The sequence below is a fragment of the Lontra canadensis genome, unplaced genomic scaffold (assembly GCF_010015895.1).
Source record: "Lontra canadensis isolate GAN:19392208 unplaced genomic scaffold, GSC_riverotter_1.0 scaffold138, whole genome shotgun sequence".
Taxonomy (NCBI): domain Eukaryota; kingdom Metazoa; phylum Chordata; class Mammalia; order Carnivora; family Mustelidae; genus Lontra; species Lontra canadensis.
Genome location: NW_022631132.1, coordinates 290,116 through 311,958, shown reverse-complemented (window position 1 = coordinate 311,958; position 21,843 = coordinate 290,116). Strand labels below are relative to the sequence as shown.

At 38.4% G+C, this 21,843-nt stretch overlaps 1 protein-coding gene across 5 annotated transcripts in view; it reads right to left on the bottom strand.

Annotated features, from left to right (window-relative positions):
- SLC25A14 (solute carrier family 25 member 14) overlaps nt 1-21,843 on the bottom strand; it is a 58,072-nt gene that overhangs the window by 19,022 nt on the left and 17,207 nt on the right. For 4 of the 5 annotated variants that reach the window (XM_032843368.1, XM_032843367.1, XM_032843366.1 and 1 more), the window contains exons 8-11: nt 16,569-16,693; nt 15,031-15,166; nt 8,476-8,556; nt 7,053-7,497 (exon numbers count right to left, since the gene is read on the bottom strand). In XM_032843368.1, the coding sequence (XP_032699259.1) occupies nt 7,456-7,497; nt 8,476-8,556; nt 15,031-15,166; nt 16,569-16,693 (384 nt within the window). In that variant the 3' untranslated portion in view covers nt 7,053-7,455. Of the gene's footprint in view, nt 1-7,052; nt 7,498-8,427; nt 8,557-15,030; nt 15,167-16,568; nt 16,694-21,843 lie in introns of those variants that run through there. The other variant, XR_004380936.1, reaches the window with a different exon arrangement.

Below are 21,843 nucleotides of genomic sequence, written 5' to 3'. Positions count from 1 at the left end.
ACAAGTAGCCAGAGAAGCAGGGAGAGAGGGGTGGGGGAGGCAGGCTCCCCACAGAGCAGAGAACCTGATGTGGGGCTAGATCCCAGGACCCTGAGATCATGACCCGAGCCGAAGGCAGAGGCTTTAACCCACTGAGCCACCAGGCACCCCAAGACTTTGTTTTTTTTAGAACAGTTTCAGGGGGGCCCCTGGGTGGCTCAGTGGGTTAAAGCCTCTGCCTTCGGCTCAGGTCATGATCTCAGGGTCCTGGGATCAAGCCCCGCATCTTGCTCTCTGCTCAGCGGGAGCCTGCTTCCCTCTCTCTCTGCCTGCCTCTCTGCCTACTTGTGATCTCGCTCTCTGTCAAATAAATCAATAAAATCTTTAAAAAAAAAAAAAAGAACAGTTTCAGGTTTACACATAAATTGAACTGACAGTACAAAGAGTTTGTCTTATTTTGTTTTTTGAAAAAGGGTTTCGCCCAGTTTTTAGTCCCTTTAAAGATTGTTTCCTTGTACTCACTAACTCTGAAATATTTCCCTTATTAGTCTACCTTCAAAAGACACTGGTGGGTCTATTTCATACCTGTTACATCCCTAAAAAGTTATTTTTCAATCAAAAATGGCAATTCAAATATACAATGGGGAGCTGTTACTTAAAGGAAGCCTATGGTGAATATTTTTGTGAAACACTGAATTCTTCATACATGTAAAATAATCCCCTTCAAATGTTCTGTAGTAACAGTTAGACCCTTAATAACTCTCTGAGGCACCCTTACTGTAGTAGCCTGTTTCACTATAGTTTCACTATAGTCTTCAGTCAAAATACTCTGTTCATCATACTTGTTAACTGAATGGATACTGTGTTAATCCATGACTAAGAATAGGACAGGATAATACACCTAAAATAAAAATAACAAATCAAGTTCTTTAATTTGAATTACCTACCTGAGATTATGGCTACTATAAAGGCATCAATCTTTAAAGCTTTGGTAATTTGGATAAAGAGATCATCAGCTTCAAACTCTTTTTCTTCAAATTTTGCATTGAAAATAATTGGCCCTTCCTGCCACTTTACTTGTTCTCTACCATGAAAATATTGTTTTTTTTAAATATACTTCAGACTGGTTTTTAGTCATCACCAGTGTCCTCTGTGATGTCCTCCCCAAACTGTTTTATGCTAGACTGGCCCAGGCTCAGTTCTTGGACCTCTTCTCTTGCTTTGACACTCCCTTGGTGATTTCATTATCATGACTTTAAGCACCATCTATATGCTGATGATTTCCAAATGTACATCCCTGGCCCATACCTCTCCACTGAACTCCACAATTCTATGTCTCACTGCCTACTCCACATCTGTATTAAAATCTAGTAGGCACTTCAAACTTAACATGTACAAGAAAAAATTAGTACTTTTCTGACCAAAACAAAAACCTGTGCCTTCCAGAGCCTTCTCCATCTTTACGGCAATACTGCCCTTCTAGGGGCGCCTGGGTGGCTCAGTCAGTTGGGTGTCTGCCTTCGGCGCAGGTCATGATCCCAGGGTCCTAAGATGGAGTCCTGCACTGGACTTCTTGCTCAGTAGGAGCCTGCTTCTCCCTCTCCCTCTCCCTGCTGCTCTCCCTGCTTATGCTGTCAAATAAATAAATATTTATTTTAAAATACTGCCCTTCTAGAGACCCAGGCCTTGGAGTAATCCTTACCACTGCTCACTTTCTCTCTTACAACCCGTGTCCCATGCCCTAGTGGGTCATTATTTGCTCTTCTCCAAAATATATGAATTTCAAGCACTTCTCACAGCCTCCACTGTTGCTACCCTCATCCAAGCCACCATCACTTCTTGCATGAGTCATCAGACTCTCTGTAGACTATCACCTCAGAGCCTTTGCATTTGCCTTAACCCTAGATTGGCTCCTTTTCTCACCCCCTCTATAGACTTAAATTTGGCTTTCTCTATATGTGACCTTGCCCAATATTCCTCCTCCCTTGCTTCATTTTTCTATAAATGATTTATCACCATCCAATAAACTATATATTTTACTCATTAATCTTTGTTATATCTCCCTTCTGTACACAATAAACTCTATGAGGCAGAGATACATGTTTAATGAATGAGCAGATAATCACTTAAAAAGATAGGTATATTAGGGCACTGGGTGGCTCAGTGGGTTAAGTGTCCAACCCTTGATCTCAGATAAGGTCTTGATCTCAGGGACATGAGTTCCACCCCTGTGTTGGGCTCCCCACTGGGTAGTGGAGCCTACTTTACTATATAAAATAACAATAACAATAATAAGTAAAAGATTAGGTGCATCCCCCTCCCCAAACACCTCTATTTATCTTTAATAACCTACTCTTTGGGGCGCCTGGGTGGCTCAATGGGTTAAAGCCTCTGCCTTCGGCTCAGGTCATGATCTCAGGGTCCTGGGATCGAGTCCCGCATCGGGTTCTCTCCTCAGCGGAAAGCCTTCTTCCTCCTCTCTCTCTCTGCCTGCCTCTCTGTCTACTTGTGATCTCTGTCTGTCAAATAAACAAATAAAATCTTAAAAAAAAAACCCTACTCTTTATCATCCCATCCTTATCTAGTAATTCAAAACTTCATTTCATTCCATTTAAATCCCACAGTATTTGTTTAATTTTTGCCATGTTCTGGGCATTTTATCAGATCTTTGGATACAGATAAATTCATTTTTTCATTTAACAAATATTTACCGAATATATATAACAATGCTAGGCATGGAGAACACAGTAGTAAACAAAACCAGCAGAATCCCTATTTATTTTATTTTATTTTATTTTCTTCAGTGTTCCAGGATTGTTTATGCACCACACCCAGTGCTCCATGCAATACATGCCTTCCTTAATACCCACCACCAGGCTTGCCCATCCCCCAACTCCCCTCCCTTCCAAAACCCTCAGTTTGTTTCTCAGAGTCCACAGTCTCTCATGCTGCATCTCCCCCTCTGATTTCCACCAATTCACTTTTCCTTTCCTTCTAGAGAAGTAAAGTATCCCTATTTTAATGGAGCTTATAGACTAATGGGAGATGCTGATATTAAATCATCACACAAATAATAGTATGTAGTTATAAATATGTGATATAAGAAATTATAAAGAAGAAAGTTATTTAGATTGGTAGAGAGAAAATCAATGTAAGGTTTTCCCAAAGGAATAACATTTAAGCTGAGGTAAATAGAAAACCAATTTCCAATACATATAAACCCTTTAAGAAACTACCTTTCAGTCTATACCCTTGTGAAAAAATGGCTTCCTTTTTGCTCATCTATTCAGGAATGAGTAGAGTATCTGACTAGTACGGTAGTCTTAAAAAGTATATATACACAATGGAATATTATTCAGCCATAAAAAAGAATGAAATTTTGCCATTTGCAACAACATGGATGGAGCTAGAAAGTATAATGCCAAGCAAAATAAGTCAGTCAGAGAAAGACAAACACCATATGATTCCACTCATATGTGAAATTTAAGAAACTAAACAAATGAACAAAAGAAAAAACAAAGAAAGAGACAAACCAAGGAACTGACTCTTAACTACAGAGAACAAACTGATGGTTACCAGAGGAGAGGTGGGGGAATGGGTGGATTAGGTGATGGGGAGTAAGAGTACACTTATCATATGAGTAATGAGTAATGTATAGAATTGCTGAATTATTGGGGCGCCTGGGTGGCTCAGTGGGTTAAAGCCTCTGCCTTCGGCTCAGGTCATGATCCCAGGGTCCTGGGATTGAGCCCCGCATCGGGCTCTCTGCTCAGCAGGGAGCCTGCTTCCTCCTCCCTCTCTGCCTGCCTCTCTGCCTACTTGTGATCTCTGTCAAATAAATAAATAAAATATTTTAAAAAAACCGAATTGCTGAATTATTGTATTGTACACCCAAAACTAATATAACACTATATGTCAACTCTCCTGAAATTAAAGTTAAAAACTTTTTAAAGTGACCACTGACAGAGGAAAAAATAACAACAAGATACCATTACACACCATAAAAAATGGTCAAAACCAAAAACACTGACACCACCAAAAGCTGGCAAGGATGTGGAGAAAGAGGAACTCTCGTTCATTGTTGGTGGGAATGCAAAATAATACAGCTACTATTGGAAGACAGTTTGGCAGTTTCTTACAAAACTAAACTTACTCTTATAATACCATCCAGCAATTGTACTCCTTGGTTTTTACCCAAATGACTGAAACTTGTATCCACACAAAAACTTGCACATGGGGCGCCTGGGTGGCTCAGTGGGTTAAGCCTCTGCTTTCGGCTCAGGTCATGATCTCAGGGTCCTGGGATCGAGCCCCTCATCGGGCTCTCTGCTCAGCAGGGAGCCTGCTTCCCCCTCTCTCTCTCCGCCTGCCTCTCTGCCTACTTGTGATCTCTGTCAAATAAATAAAAATTAAAAAAAAAAACTTGCACATGAATATTTATTTATAGCAGCTTTGTTCATAATTGCCAAAACTTGGAAGCAACCAAGACATATTTTAGTAGGTAAATGGATAAATACACTGTGGTACCTCCAAAAGAAAAGAAAATGAACTCTCAAGCCATGAAAAGACATGGCATGAAAAGACAAGAACTTAAGTGCATATTACTGAGTGAAAAAGCCAATCTGAAAAGGCTACATACCAACCGTATGACACTCTGGAAAAGGCAAAAACATAGAGATAATAAAAGGATCTGTGGACCACAGGGGTTAGGGGAGAGGGGAGGATGAATAGGCAGAGCACAGAGGACTTTTGGGGCAGTGAAATGGTTCTGTATGATACTATAATGGTGCAAATATGTCACACGCTTGTCAAAACCCACAGAATGCACAACCCCAAGAGTGAATCCTAATGTACATGATGGTTTTGGGGTGATAATAATATGCATTGTAGATTCACTAACTGTAATAAATGAATCACTCTGGTGATGAATTTCAATGGGGGGAAGCTGTGCATTATGTAGGGTTAAGGGTACACAGGAAATCTCTGTACCTTCCACACAATTTTGCTGTGAACCTGAGACTTCTTTTAAAAATAAAGTCTATTAAAATTATTTTTAAAAAGGTAGTTTCAGACTAACAGTTAACAAAGCACTGTGGAGTGGTAGAATGAGACAGAGAAGAAATGTGAGAACTCTGCGCTAGTCTCAATCTGCCACAATCCAGTTATGTGACTTAGGACAAATTGTCTTCATTTTTGTGGACCATATTTTATCTACCTGTACATAAAAAGGAGTAGTTTCAGTGGGTCTTAACCTTTTTTGGGCTGCTCCCCTCTAGGCTACCCTCCACAATAGGGTTATCTTCCTAAAAATTAAAGGTTGGTTATATTATTCCCCTATTTTAAACTTTTGCCTATCCCTGAACTCCAGGATAAAAAAGTCAAACTCTTTACTAGTGCATATAAAGATCCCTCGTAATTTGACCCTTTTGGTCGCACTATTCATGTTTCATTTCATGCCAGCCCACAGTTCTGAACAAGTTCCCAAAGTGTAGTCCAAAGACTACCTCTATCAAGTACTTGTGATGAAAGCAAATGCCTTTGCGCCAAATAAGGTTAGGATCTCAGGCAACTGAATGTAAAAATCTACATTTTCACAAGATCTCCAGAAGATTCTGCCTCATGCAGGATTTGAAAACCACTGCCCTACATTTTAGCTACACTGAACTTGCCCCTATTTCCCCACCTGAAATGTCCTTCCCTGCCTTATCCACATAGAAACATCTGGATTTACCTCAAATGTCATCTCTGCTATGAAGCCTTAGGCCAATCCTCTAGGTAACTGGCTGCTCCCTTCTCTGTTTCTAGCACTTTGTTCATCTTTCACATAGTACTTAGTACCTCCTATAATTATCTACTTACATATCTCTTTCTCTTCCTATAATGCAAGCTTGAAAACAGAGACTATCTCTTAACTTACTTTTATATTCCCAGCATCTAGGACATAATAGACACACAATAAATGTTTGTTGAACAAATCAATGAATGGATAAAGATGAAGCGCTAAACTAGTCATTCCACAAATACTTTTTAATTTTTTAATTTAAATTCAATTAATTAACATACAGTGCATTACCAGTTTCAGAGGTAGAGTTCAGCGATCCAGCAGTCTTATATGATACCCAGCGCTCACAACATCACACGTCCTCCCCAATGTCCACTACCCAGCTACCCCATCCAGCAGCCCTCCCCTACAGCAACCCTGTTTGTTTCCTATGATTTTTAAAATTTTTTTATTTAAATTCAGTTAGCCAACATATAGTACATTAGACTCAGATGTAGTGTTCAGTAATTTATCAGTTGCATATAACACCCAGTGCTCATCCTATCACATACCCTCCTTAATGCCCATCACCCAATTACCCTATTCCCTACCCACCTCCCCTCCAACAACCCTCAGTTTGTTTCCTAGAGTTAAGAGTCTCTCATGGCTTGTCTCCCTCTCTGATGACTTCCTATTCAGTTTTCTCCCCTCTTACCCTATGGTCCTCTGCATTTCTTATATTCTACCTATGAGTATGTTTCCTATGATTAAGAGTTTATTATGGTTTCTCTCCGTCTATGATTTTACCTTTATTTTTCCCTCCCTTCCCCTATGATCCTCTGTTGTGTTTCTTAAATTCCACATATGAGTGAGATCATATGATAATTGTCTTTGACTTATTTCATTTAGCATAATAACCAATACCATCTAGTTCTATCCACAAATATTTGAATGCATACAATGTGCTAGGCACTGTTCTAGTACAAGAAAGTAGCCAAAACTTTTTGCCTATAAGAAAAATAGAACCTTGCAGATAAGGTTCTATTTTAAGCCTCTTTTTACACTTTATCTGTAGGAACTTCTAAATGAGCCACTTTATTCATGCTTAGAAAAGAACCATTTACCAAATGTTTATAAGTAAGTAGCATTACAACAAGTGACACTGGGAAAACACGATGGACTTTGTCTATGTCCATAAATGCGCTCAAAGAGTCCAGACTCAATTTCATAGTAACCTTTAACAATTTCTGGAGAATGTAACTTAAATAGCTGGCAAAAGAGAAAGAAGTAAATGAAAACAAAGCCAAAGTGATTCTGCCAATAAATACTTTAATGAGAACCGAGGTCTGAAACATACATAGCAGTAACTGCCCTGGCCTATGCCTTCTGCTGTAGCCCAAGTCTGGGGCTAACCAACTACATTTAACCAACATTTGAAAAGAAGGCCATGTTGAATGTCATCCATCAGTATCCATCTTCACAGAAGATACCAATCTGGGGCCAGAGTCTCAATGTTAACACTTCCTCTCAGGGAAAAGTTAACATGGTAAAACAAACACATGAACAATTCTGAACCATCCTATAGTTCTTCCACCAGGAGGTTCCTGGGAGACCAGTGGTTCAGTAAACACAACCTTGTCAAAATACATTAGAACACGGAAAAAGGGAAAAGAGTAGAAAGGCTGGCAGGGCTTGGCTCACATTTAATTCAGTCCTTAGATCTGAAGCCTCTTGAGCTGCTCGTATGTAATAAAAAACTGAAGAGTAAGTCATGGAAGATCACTGGGTTGATAATGAAAACCTAACTAAGTTCTAAAATTGTATATTACATTCTCTTACATTGAGGTATTTAGTCTGTGCTCTTTTGAGTTGCACTTGCTTAAGTCTTTTTAAAAACAATACCTGGCAAATCAAGAATGTACTGAGTTTCTACCATGTCCCAATTATGATTTAGCATGTAGCAATAAAAACAGATTAAAACTAACATACTTATCATCTTCAGGGGCAAACAGGCCGCACACACAAACACAAACATACACACACACACACACACACACACACACACATCACCACCACCACCACCACCACCCCGAAGAACATTAATGGCAACATATAATTCAATGCTAAGAGTAATTGTTACAGACTTTAGGTGATTAGATCAATCCCAAGGAGGGAGAAGAGATACTATCTCCCTCAACCTATAGTCTCCATAACAGCAAGGAACTACTTTTCAACCCTGAAATACTCACCATTATACACACAAACTACACACAATATCCAATTCATCTCTCTGCACAGAAGAGGCACTCAAACACAGCTACAGAAAGGAGATCCACGCATGAGTAAAGAGCCCTACTGGCTTGGATTTCTTCACTCTAAGAGTGTTTTCTGTCTTATTATTTCCCCAGTTATTTTGGTCCCATATTTAGGAGTAGGAAATACGGACCACCTCAGCATGTACTTTCCTTGGGAAAATCCCAACAGGGCTTCCAAAAACTTAACCCGCTTCCAGATTTGGTTGTATGTGTTTTGTTTTAAAGAGGAAATTTTGGTACATCTTTTCTGCTCCCTTATTTTGTACTGGACTCCAGCTGAAAGTCATTTCTCTACTTAGTTCCATCCTCAATGGTCACAATTAGAAAGCTTGAGTTTCTCACTTGACTAAAGGTGTCAATAATCAAATTTACCTGGGAGCTTGAAGCATCTGCTGTCATTCTCATATTCTAAAAGGATACAATGATGTTCCAGGGTCCAAGTCGAAGCCAGTTTGGCCAAAATCCTTTATAGAGTGCAAAAAATCCCTCATGTTTCCACATCTGAGGGATATAATAAAAAGTAGAGTGAATTCCCCTATTTACATCTGACAATGACTTTTATTTTAGTATTCCTTTTCCATGTCCCTCTCCAACAACTTATAGCTCCATGAATGCTGTTTTTCTAAAGACATACATTTTGAATTCATATATACTCTAAATCTACCTACTCATTCAACAAATATTTAAGCACCTTCCAAATACAAGGTCCTCTTTCTTGATGTTTACTATATACTCTTCTCTGGTTTGCTATCATTACTATTATAGCAATATTATTACTAGTATTATTATTATTATTATTATTAATTATAGTAAACCAGAGAAGTAGCTGTGGTAGCCAGCCTCCAAGATGACCCCAATGGAAGCCACTACCAGTTATTCACACCCTTGTGTTACCCCTCCCACAACATCCCAGGAGAGGTCTGTGTCACCAAGAGAATACAGCAGTAGTCTGTCACCTCCATGTTGTGTTGTAAAAAAGACGTTTCATATCAAAAAGCCTTCTGCTTCTTTTTCTCTCTTGAATTGTTCACAGTAGAGAAAGCCATGAGGAGAGGCCCAAATGGTGAAAAAATAAGGCTTCCTGCTAATAGCCACATGGGATCTCTGAAGCAGATATCCCAGCTTCAGATGGCTGCAGCCCTAGCTTGACATCTGACTACCATCTCATGAGAGAATCTAAGCTGAAATCACTGAGCTAGGTTGCTTCTGAATTCCTGACCCACGGAACTGCGAAATAATAAGTGTTTATTATTTTAAGGCACCAACTTTTGGAGTGATATGTTATACAGGAAGAGAGAACTTATACAGCCCCTGACCTCATGGAGTGCACACTCCAGCAGAGCTGACAAACAAATACACAGATTGATGTATATTATATTCAGAAATGATAACTGCTAGTAGGAAAATGGAAGTAGAGTAAGGGAATAGGGAGGTGGGCAAGTCATTATCCTTTGGTTTCATCAGAAACATGGACCACCTCATGTAAATGCTTTCAGGATTACACGAGGAACAATGCAAGTTGCTTTGACTTTAGGTTTCCTGTTTTATACAGTGGGAAGCCCTACACATACCCACTGAGTGGCTGTTAAAATTAAATGACAAATTATGCATACCAAAGGTCATAAACTGGTGATTTGTGCTGAATTCGGCCAACAGAAACAGTTCCTATTTAGTGGACAGACAATTTTGAAATACCTATTAAGTAACTCCCATATGTTAGGTACTATGTCATTGAACATGTCATTCTGCCCTTCCACTGGTGAAGTAAAATCCACCACTATACTAAGAAATCAATATATTTGGATAAGACAATAATATGAGAATCCAAACTTATAAATATCCCCTATATCATCCTATAGATTAAGAATACTCAAGATAATCATCTTTATTAACCACTTTCTTGAGCCAACAGTAAGAGAATAAGGGCACTTTTTATAGAAACAGAGTGGTAATATGCCTGCCCCCAAAGGATTACCAGCAAATGCTGAAGGTCTTAGATCAAAATTAACATTGGAAGTTGTCAAATTCAGTCAAAGCCCAGATGAAGATAACCTAGAATTAGACTACTAAAATGGCAAGGGACCTTAGAGATACAATCCAATATAATAAATATAATTAATTTATATATTGAATTATAAATGGTGTCACTTTCCTGCCTGATGCTCTCCAATGGCTTCCCTGTGGATTTCATTCTATTGTACATTTTCTTCGATGACCTGTAGGATCCTACATGATTCAGCCTCTGCCAGTCTCTCCAGTTTCATTTCCTGCTACTCTCTCTTTCATTTACCACTCTCAGCCACACCAGCCTTCTTTTTTTAACCCTTGAATATATCCAGTTCATTCCCAACTCAGGGCCTTTGTACCTGGTCCCTCTTTATGAAATGTTTCTCTCTCTGATTTTCATGTGGCCACCTTCTTCTCATCATTCAGACCTCTGCTCAAATGTCACCTCCTCCCAGCCTTTTCCTGGCTAGCCTAGCTGAAGAAGTTCCCTACCGTCATTACCAAGTCACTGTGTCATGCTCTGTTAATGTCTTCACAGCATTTACTTCTTCCTGAAATTATATTATCATTTGTGTGTTTATTGTCTATCTCCCTCAACTAGAATATGGTCCCCAGGACAAGAGGAACTACGTTTGTCTTGTTCACCATTATATCCCTACCACCTAACACTGTCTACCACAAGAAAATTTCCAATAAATACCTAAATGAGTATTTGTTGAGTAAATGAACATACAAACACAGTGAGGATCTCTAGCACTCCCATGAGCCATACGAATCTTTAAAATGCTCCAAAACAGTGACCAACTCCTTTAGAACATTAGGATGGGGGGTCCACTTTTGGGCTTCAGGGAGTTGTGTGAAAACAAACAAGAAATTCTGTAGATAACAGAGACAACAGACTACTTCATAAAGTTATGCATCCATTCAATAAATAATTTGCTGGGGATAAAGTGATTAAGATGCACACAGCCCTGCCTTCATGGAACTTATTGTCTAGGGGACAGACAGACATTAAAAGCAATTACAATAAAATGTAACAAGTATAAATAAATGTGATATAATCATATAACGGAGGAGGCATAAAAAGGAAAAACACAATGATAAACACTACAACGTGAATGAACCTTGAAACATAGTAAGTGAAAGCAGCCAGTCAAAAAGGTCACATATCCTATGATTCCAGTTATATGAGACATCCAAAATAGGCAAACCTACAGAGATAGAAAGTAGATTAGTGGTATCTTAGGACTGGGAGGGAGGGAAAGGGGGGTGATAACTAAAGGGTACAAGGTTTCTTTTTGAATTCATGAAAATGTTCTAAAATCAACTGTGATGATGATGGTCACACATATCTGTGAATATACCAAAAGCCACTTTGCATAGGTAAATTTTATGATATGTAAATTAGTTCTCAAAAAAGATGTCTTAAAATATAATAAATGTTGACAGAGCAAGTACAAGAAACTATGTACACATAACCTAGTTCAACAGTCAGGGAAAGCCTTTATGAAAAAGTAATCTGATCTGAAGAATGAATAGGAGCTAGCCAAGTGAAAAGGATATTTAGGCTAGGGTGGAGGCATCTAACAAAGTATGCGGCATGGATGAAAACTTGGGAATGAAAGAAAGTCTACCAGTAGAAATTGTACAAGCCATCTGGAATGTAAACAAAGGTAGCAGCAATAAAGCCGTAGAAGGAAAAATGGGCCAAATCATATAGAGCCTTGAGTCAACCAGAGGCCATTCAAGGGTTTTAAGATAGAGGTGACAGGGTAAGATTTGCTCCTGTTTGTTTCTATGTCAGAGATGAATGCATAACCCCATTCATTAGTGCTCTGGGACTCTTACTGATGAAAAAATAAAGCATGATGTGATTACATATAATGACAATATCAAGCAGTCATTATAAAGAATTTCAACAGCAAGTAAGTGAATGAGCGAGTAAATATAAGCAAAGGCCAATGCCAATATTAAAATATGTTTCTGTCAGTACAACACAACATGGTGGTTATAGTATAAACTTTGGAATCAGACAGACTCTGGTTTAAGTCCCAGATCTACCACTTAATAGGTATGTAATCTTGGGCAAATATTTAGCCACTCTGCTTGTTTGTAAAAACGGAAAACATATCTTCTCCATAGGGTTGCTGTGAGTTAGAGGATATACCACAGTGTGGCACATAATAAGCATTCACTAAATGCTACCTATTACTCTATTATTGCCTTATATCTATTCTTAACCAACCTTCCTGAAAGAGTATTTTACACTTGTCTACTTACCCTTCATTCCTATGTGTTTATCTGTCTCTATGAGAAGTGTCATGAAGGCTGAAACTCTTTGTTCACCCAAATTCAACAGCACTTGGCACATATGACTTAAACATTTTTGTATTCAATGAATAATTAAACACACTCTTCAATGCGATCTAGCTTTTGCAAACATCAACCCAACAACCTCCGCTAGAACATATTAAATCCAACAGATATTCTGTAGTCCTTCTACTGGATCTCTCTGTTCCAGTTGGCATTAAATAAGTACTCATCTCTTCTTGAAACTCATTACTCCCTTAACTTCCATGACTTCTAAGTTTCCTCTTTTGATGGTTATCTTTCTGTGTCTTTCCTAGGTTCCCTACCTGCCAAGCCCTTAGCAACTGGTATTCTCCAGAGTTATTTCCTTGACCCTAACTTTCTCCCTATGCCACCAATTGTCAAGTGGAAGGATAAGCACGGCAGAAATATTAAAGAGAGGCTTTTACCAAACTCCACTCCCCAGAGTCTAAGAATCACTTCCTCTGTGAATCACTATTAATAAGAGTTCATAATACTCTAGTGTGCTAGAAAGGCAAAAAAGTTAGGAGCTCCTCTACCTTTTCTCCTTGGTCTTCCCCTACACAGGTAGGTAATATCAGTACACTACTGATTCCCCAGGCTCTTATCTATATCCCCAAAATCTCACCCGAGTTAAGACCAAGATATCCAAATAGATCCACTGGGTGTTCCTCATGCACTTCGAACTAAGTGTCCAAAACTGTACTGTCTCCCAAAAAAACCTGCTCTTCTTCCTGTGATGCCTCTGTCAACAAGTATCACCACATGCTCATGAAAACAAACAAACAAAAAAACCGTGAAGTTATCTTTGACACCTCCGTACTCCCACACTCCTCTACACCCAGTCAATCGAATCCTGTTGACTTTATCAACTAAATTATTCTCAACTCTATCCCACTTTCTGTATCCCCACTGTAATGTTCAAATTCAGGCTTCATTGGCTCTAATTTAGATTACTATAAAAACCCTTTAATCGACTTCCCTGTCTCTAAGTCAGTGTTTCTCAAAGTGTAGTTCCCAGATTAGCAGCATCAGTATTTCCAGCAAACTGGTACAAAATGCAAATTTTCAGGTCCTACTCCAGACCTACTAAATCAGAATCTGGTGATGGGGCCTCTGGTGAAGGGTCCCAGCCAGCCATCTGCATTTTAAAAATCCCTCCAGGCAATTAGGCTGTATGTTAATGTCTTAAGAACCACTGCTCCAGGCTTATCCCCTTAGATTAATGACTTTCCACCTTAGGTCAACACTACAATCACCTGAGGAGTTTTAAAAAATACTTTTAAAAATACTAAAAATACTTTCAAAATTACTAAAAATACCTTTAACCTAGGTCCTACCCCCAGAAGTTCTGAGTTCATTGGTCTAAAAGGTAGACACGGAGCTATGATTCCAATTGTGCATGGAAGACGGAGAACCACGGTCTCAGATCCAGTCTCTACAAAGCCAAAGTGATCTAATATACAAATCTGACTTGATTAAAATCTTTCAATAGCTCATCAAGTAAAAAGAAAAAAGCCCAAGCACCTCAGCATAGCATTCAATATCCTTTATAACCTAATTAACCCTTAGCCATTAACATGAGAAAAGCAGTATAGTATAGATGTTAAAAATGTTGGTTTGAAGCCAAATGGGCTGAGTGGAAATCCCACTACTGTGAAACCTTGGGCAGGTTAGGGCTTCAGGATCTACCTCATCAGGTAACAATGAGGATTAAGTAAGTGAATATATGTAAGTCTCACTAGGACAGTTTATGATATACAGTAAAGCATTCAATGGACATGAGTTACTATTATTCAAGATGCCACCACCTACAGGGAGCCTATCCTAAACTTCCAAATTAGACTAAAATTCCCTCCCATAGGTCCTTGAGTTTATCACTTACCAAGCCGTGTTAGTTATCTGTTTGTACACCTGCAGTACACCTGTATCTACTAAAATGGTGCCTGGCAGACAATAAATGGTTGCTAAACTGAACTGACAGCAGCAGAGAAACCATACGGAAATGTCGTATTTTAGCTGCAAATTTGCTTTTTGTAGGATGATCACCAGGGATTACATAATACATTTATGATACTTGGCTTCCTACAAACATAACAGCAGAAACTTTTCAAAGGCAAAGTGTAAACAACAGCACAATACTAAACTGAAACTGAGTACCGGATTTTCTATTACAAGGTTTCCATCTTGTCTGAAGCAGGCAAATGTAGGATATTTTAAGTCCCTTCTATCAATAATTCTACATGGTGCTATCAATAAAATTATCGTGTAGTCTCAAGCATTCAAACTGGAATAATAATATGAAGGATCAATATGTATCAGCAGATTGCCAAGGAGATAGCTTTTCTCCCTGGAAATTCCTCTGAGAGGCTATTAAAAATATACATAATGATTGGGGAAGGTATGTGCTATGGTGAGCGCTGTGACATGTGTAAGCCTGATGATTCACAGACCTGTACCCCTGGGGCAAATAATACATTATATGCTAATAAAAATAATATTAAAAATTTTTAAAAATTTAATATACATAATGATTCTTCCATCTTCAAAAGTATACATAGCAACTAAGAATAAGGACTGAATGTCTGAGACATCAAAGAAAATTAAAAATGCAAACTAAGTCTACAGTGTGCATACCTTTAAAATTCCATCCAAAGTACCCTTGTAGAGGTCCACATGTCCCACGATTGCTCTCTGGTTCATCATGCGAGTTCGAACCACATCAACTGGATTGGAAGCCAGAGCCCCAGCCAACCCACACGTAAAGCTGGAACTAAAGGGGAAAACTTTTAGAGACTGCCTCACTTCCAACCATGACTAAACAGAAATTAAGCCAAACATAAATGCATAAATGTACAATGAGTCAGACTCATCAGATAAAACCTAGCACTTGCCCTTTCATTACAATCTAAAAAGAAATATTTTCTAGAGAAACATCACTCAAGCTGTGAATTGTGTAAGACTGATGAATCACAGACCTGTACCCTGAAACAAATAATATATGTTATATATTAAAAAAAGAGAGAGAAACATCACTCAAAAGTTATCCCCATAGGATGCCTGGCTGGCTCAGTCAAGTAGATTATGCAACTCTTGATCTCCAGGCAGTAAGTTTGAGCCCCATATTTACTTAAAATCTTAAAAAAAAATCTTAAAAAAAAAAAAGTTAGGGGCACGTGGGTGGCTCAACTGGTTGAGCTTCTGACTCTTGGTTTTGGCTCAGGTCATGATCTCATGGGCTGTGGAATCAAGCCCCTGGGCTCCATGCACCGCAGGGAGTCTGCTTGGTGATTCTCTCCATCTGCCCCTCCTCTCACTCACTCACTCATTCACTCTCTTTCTCTAGAATGAATAGATAAATCTTTTTTTTAAAGTTATCCTTGGGGGCGCCTGGGTGGCTCAGTGGGTTAAAGCCTCTGCCTTCGGCTCGGGTCATGATCTCGGGGTCCTGAGATCGAGCCCTGCATCAGGCTCTCTGCTCTGCAGGGAACCTGCTTCCCCCTCTCTCTCTGCCTGCCTCTCTGCCTACCTGTGATCTCTGTCTGTCAAATAAATAAATAAAATCTTAAAAAAAGTTAACCTCTTCACTTTTTAATCCAAAACTCAGCCTTTTTTTTGGGGGGGGGGCAACTTTTAAGTCTAGCAAGATCCCTAAGCAGAAAGTACCACACATCATCTATTAGTTATATAAAGTTTTCATACCATAGCATCATACACCAAATGCATTTGAGCAGTAAAGTGTCACAAAAGTTGTAAGATGAAGAGAATGTAGGATGAGATTAGCAACAGTTTAAAGCCCCAAACTGTGGTTTTGTTTCACTGGCCCTATAAATTTTCACTTTTTTCTGATTCTCATTGAGAAAAGTTTGCTTTCTGATCCAAAATTAACCAAAGCAAACAACAGATAAGTTTAGATATAGAGACTATATATGAACAAACGCAAATCCTATAGACATCTGATATAGTTGTAATAGACATTGCTACCAAGTACCAAAGAACCCATAGCATTTGGGATCCCTATACAAGTACTGGAAGACTTTCAAGTTCTGGTGATAAGAAAGAGGTATTTAGACCATCTGCACCCATTATTGATTCTATATAAGGACTTCAGTGAAAGATTCTTTTTGTTCTCAAAATAATGGAAATACGGAATAAGTACAATACATCACACTTACACAAAGTGAGTTAAAATTGTGTCTCCCATCACCCCTGACAAGATTAAGTGCTTCTTTGTAATATCATAGACTGGTAGCTCTACGCCCACAACGATGGCAGCCCGCTGAGCAGTTGGGACGACACCCTGCAAAACATAAGTGATATTACACACTAAAGAAATATACTAGAAGTGACATAAGTCTAAAAGTGAACAAAATAGGTTGGAAGTTGCAAAGTGACATAAAAATCCAAATCTCAAGTACAGAGATCATCATTTCAAATCAATAGCTAATAGTGTAACACTTATAAATCCCAATTCACTTATTGTACTAAAAATAAAATCACTGGGGCACCTGGGTGGCTCAGTCGTTAAGCATCTGCCTTCTGCTCAGGTCATGATCCCAGGGTGCTGGGATGGAGCCCTGTATTGGGCTCTCTGCTCCACAGGAAGCCTGCTTCTCCCTCCCACTTCCCCTGCTTATGTTCCCTCTCTGGCTATGTCTCTCTCTGTCAAACAAATAAAATCTTTAAAATAATAAAATAAAATAAAATCATTGATATGACACCCAAAGCACAAGTAACAAAAGAAATGAAAATAAACTGGACTTCATCACAATTAAACACTTTTGTGATTCAAAGGATATCACCAAGAAAGTGAAAAGACAGCCCGCACAATGGGAGAAAATATTTGCAAGTCATATATCTGATAAGGAACTAGCAGACAGAATGTATAAAGAACTCTTACAACACAACAATAAAAACACAAACAACCCAATTTCTAAAAGGGCAAAATATCTAAATAGACATGGCCCCAAAGATACACAAACGGACAATAAGCATAAGAAAAGATGTTCAACATCATCAGTCATTAGAAAAGGCAAATCAAAATCACAATGACATACTACTACACACCAGTAGGATGGCTATAATAATAATAATTTTAAAAGGTACTGGTGAGGATGTGGAGAAACTGAAACCCTTATACACTGCTGGTGGGAATGTAACATGGGGGCAGCCACTGGAAAATACTTTGAGAATTCCTCAAGGAATTAAATACAGAAGTACTATATGACTCAGCAGTTTCACACCAATTATTATTCAGCCATAAAAAAGAAACGAAGTACTGATAAATGCTAAAACACTGGTGAAACTTGAAAACAGTATGCTAAATGAAAGAAGTCAATCACAAATGCCATATATTTTATGATTCTACATATATGAAATGTCAGAAATGGCGAATCTAGAGAAACAGAAAGTAGGTTAGTGGTTCTCCAGGGATGGGAGGGTTGGGGGACATGGAAGTGATTATTGATGAATATGGGGTTTCTTTTAGTGGTGATGAAATGTTCTAAACTTACACATTGGTGATGGTTGCACAAGTCTGTGAATAAACTAAAAAACACGAAATTACACACTTCAAGAGGTACCTTGCTAGCTTAGTTGAATGTCCAGCTGGATTTCAGCTCAGGTCATGATCTCAGGGCCATGAAATCAAGCCCTGGCTTCCTGCTCAGTGAAGAGTCCGTTTAGGATTCTCTCTCCCTCTCCCTCTGCCCCTCCCCCTGCTCATGTGCTCACACACTCTTGCTTCCTCTCTTGCATGTACATGCACCTTGCTCTCCAAAATAAATAAATAAATCCTTAAAAATTAAATACTAAAAGATAGTGAATTTTATGGTATGCAAATTATCTCAATAAAGATGTTATTAAAAAAAATAAGACCATGAACCAAAAGTCAGTGGCAAGAGGAGAGCTTCCAAGTTTAATTTACAGAATTTTAGAATGTGCAGAAAGACACACCAGGATGACAGCAAAGGTATAATGCAGCCATGGAGAAGGGAAGGCAAAGGGGTACTTCCTTACAAGTCCTCCTGTGGATGCTATCAGCATTTCACTCACTAGCAGAATACCCCTATCACAAGTCATGTTACAACACAGGGCTCCTAGAACACTAAAAGTCAACATTTTTGAAGAATATTAATGACACAAGAAAATGCTGATAACATTAAAGAAGGCAAGACATATAGTATTATTCTAACTTCGAGGGAAAGGATATATGCACAAACACCAAATTTTTATAAAGGATTAGAAGGAAATACACCAAAATATTTTTCTTTATCTGGAATTAGGGTAACAGATAAGTTAATATTTGTTTTTAGGCCTTTCTTATAGTATTCACAATGAATGCTTTATTTTTATAACTGTTTAAATGTTATTTAAAATTGAAAATAATACACCACAGAGACAACTGCTTTCTTGGATACCTGTTATATTAAAGTGCTCAAACATCTATAAATTGCCAAACTCAATTTACAAAATGGAAGTGATATAGTGATATAGCTATGCTATCACCAGGAGACGTCTGATTCTGCTGATTAGGCTGGCTGGCCCAACAGCGCCTTTCTCTCTGACCCTTCCACCTGTCCAACCATGTCAGAAGATGATCTTCACAGAAGACAAACTTGCTGAATAGTTAAGGCCCCAAACAGCAGCCCATGGGCCAAATTCAGGCCATAGACATGTTGTGTGTGGCCTACATAGTACTTCTAGAAGACTGAATTAGCTGTCAACATATAAAAAACAGGATTCCCATCATGCATGACAGCTATGAACAGGGCAGGGGATCTCCAGTTCACCAGAGTTACCATCACTCTCTACAGTCTCTCCAACTCTGATATAAGTGCCAGTTACACTTCGTTACTGCATTTGTGCTGTTCTTTCTTTTTTTTTATGTTATGTTAGTCACCATACAGTACATCATTAGTTTTTGATTCACTGTTTGTGCCCAGTGCCCCATGCAACATGTGCCCTCCTTAATACCCATCACTGGGATCACCCATCCCACCACCCCCCTCTCCTCTGAAACCCTGTTTGTTTCCTGTAGTTCATAGTCTCTCATGGTTTGTCTTCTCCTCTGATTCCCTCCCTTCATTTTTCACTTCCTTCTTCTAATGTCCTCCATGCTCTTATGTTCCACGTATAAGTGAAACCATATGATAACTGTCTTTCTCTGCTTAACTTATTTCACTCAGCATAATCTCCTCCAGTTCCATCCATGTCAATGCAAATGGTGGGTATTCATCCTTCCTGATGGCTGAATAATATTCCATTGTATATATGGACCACATCTTCTTTATCCATTCATCTGTTAAAGAGCATCTCGGCTCCTTCCACATCTTGGCTATTGTGGACATTGCTGCTATGAACACTGGGGTACATGTGGCCCTTCTTTTTTTTCCAAAGATTTTATTTATTTGGTAGACAGAGATCACAAGTAGGCAGAGAGGCAGGCAGAGAGAAAGGAGGAAGCAGGCTCCCTGCTGAGCAGAGAGCCCGATGTGGGGCTCGATCCCAGGACCCTGGGATCATGACCTGAGCCAAAGGCAGAGGCTTTAACCCACTGAGCCACCCAGGCACCCCAACATGTGGCCCTTCTTTTTACTACATCTGTATCTTTGGGGTAAATACCCAGTAGTGCAATTGCTTGGTCATATTTTTGTGGTGGTTCTATTTTTGTGCTATTTTTTCTTACAATGGAGTTAGAAAATAAAATGTTTCCAGTACCTACCCATGTGAAAATCAAAAGAGAAAAATAAAACACTAATAAAGAAGACCATGTGTTTGGCAAACCTATTTCCTTGTTGAAATGAAAAAAAAATTCCTGTATTTTAATATGCAAATACTATGTGTCTGTGTCAAAAGAACACATAATACAATGTACTTCACTTCTTTATCTTATGTGCCTGGATGAGGTAAGCAGCCTAGATCATAAAAGTAGCTATGCTCCATTCCTCAAAATATTAAACACGGAATTACCATATGATCCAGCAATCCCACTTCTGGGCATATACACAAAAGAACTGAAATCAGAGTCTTGAAGAGATATTTGCATACCCACATTCAGAGTAGCATAATTCACAGGAGCCACAATACAGAAACAACCAACCTGCCCATTAACAGACGAATGGATAAATAAAATGTGGCATATACATACAATGGAAGATTATTCAGCCTTAAAAAAGGAAGGATATTCTGATACATGTGACAACAAGAATGAAGCTGGAGGACATTACACTAAGTAAAATAAGTTAGTAACAAAAACACAAATATTATATGATTCCACTTACATGAGGTACCCAGAAAAGCCAAATTCATAAAGACAGATAGAAGGATGGTCGCTAGGGGTAGGGGGAAAGGGGGAGTAGTTGTTTAATGGGTATGGAGTTCACATTTTACAAGATGAAAAGAGTTCCAGAGACTGGCTGACCAACAATGTAAATGTACTTAACACTGCTGAGCACTATACTTAAAAATGGTTAAGATGGTAAGTTTTATGTTACATGTATTTTACCACAATTAAAATTTTTAATTAAAAACAAAGTAGCTATATTCCCCTGACAAAATCTCCCTGTTGTATTTATTGCTGTTTGTCTTTCCCTTAGCATTAGTTTATGAAAAATTTCTAATTAGGTCCATTTTCTGGTTTTTTAAATTAGACTAATCAAAAACGTGCACCCTGTTATCAAAAAGAAACCTCACGGATCATTAATGGATGCTAAGAGCATTAGGTGAAACGTTATTAAATAATAGGATATATGCATGTTGCTAGAATGTCATTGTACAGATTAATCCACTAATTACAAAAGGAAAAACTTATCTTTTATGATGGTAAGATCTGGTGGACATTATCTTACCAAGTAATCAAATTCAGCATGATTAATTGTGGGACAACCTAACATATGCTTCTTGCTGTGATGAAATATGAAATATAGAGTGTCACCTATGAAGTTTTCTTAGCAAAATGTTTAACATGAAACTAATCAAGCCAACAGACCTAACATCCAGTTTGCAGGAAATACAGGGGAAATATTCTGTAAAGAAACTTGGCCTGGTATCATCAATAAGGGAAATTTGAATATAAACTGGGTGTTAGGTATTAGGGACTTGTTAATTTTCTTAGGTGTGACAATGATATTGTTACTATGTATTGCTATGTAGGAAAATGTCCTCATTCTTAGGAGATGCATAATGAACTATTTAGTAGAGTACCATGATGTGGGAAACTTCCTTTCAAATAGTTTAGCAAATTCCCCCCCCAAAACACACAAATGTGTGTGTTTACTATGTATACACATACACACAGATAAAGCAAATATAGTCAGACTGTAACAGTCATTCAATCTGGGTATGTTCTGTTCTTTCAATTCTTCTATATCTGAAAATTTTTATAGGAAGTTGAAGAAAATATAAAGGAAGAAAAAAAACAAAGCTTTCTTCTTTAATAGACTATTAATG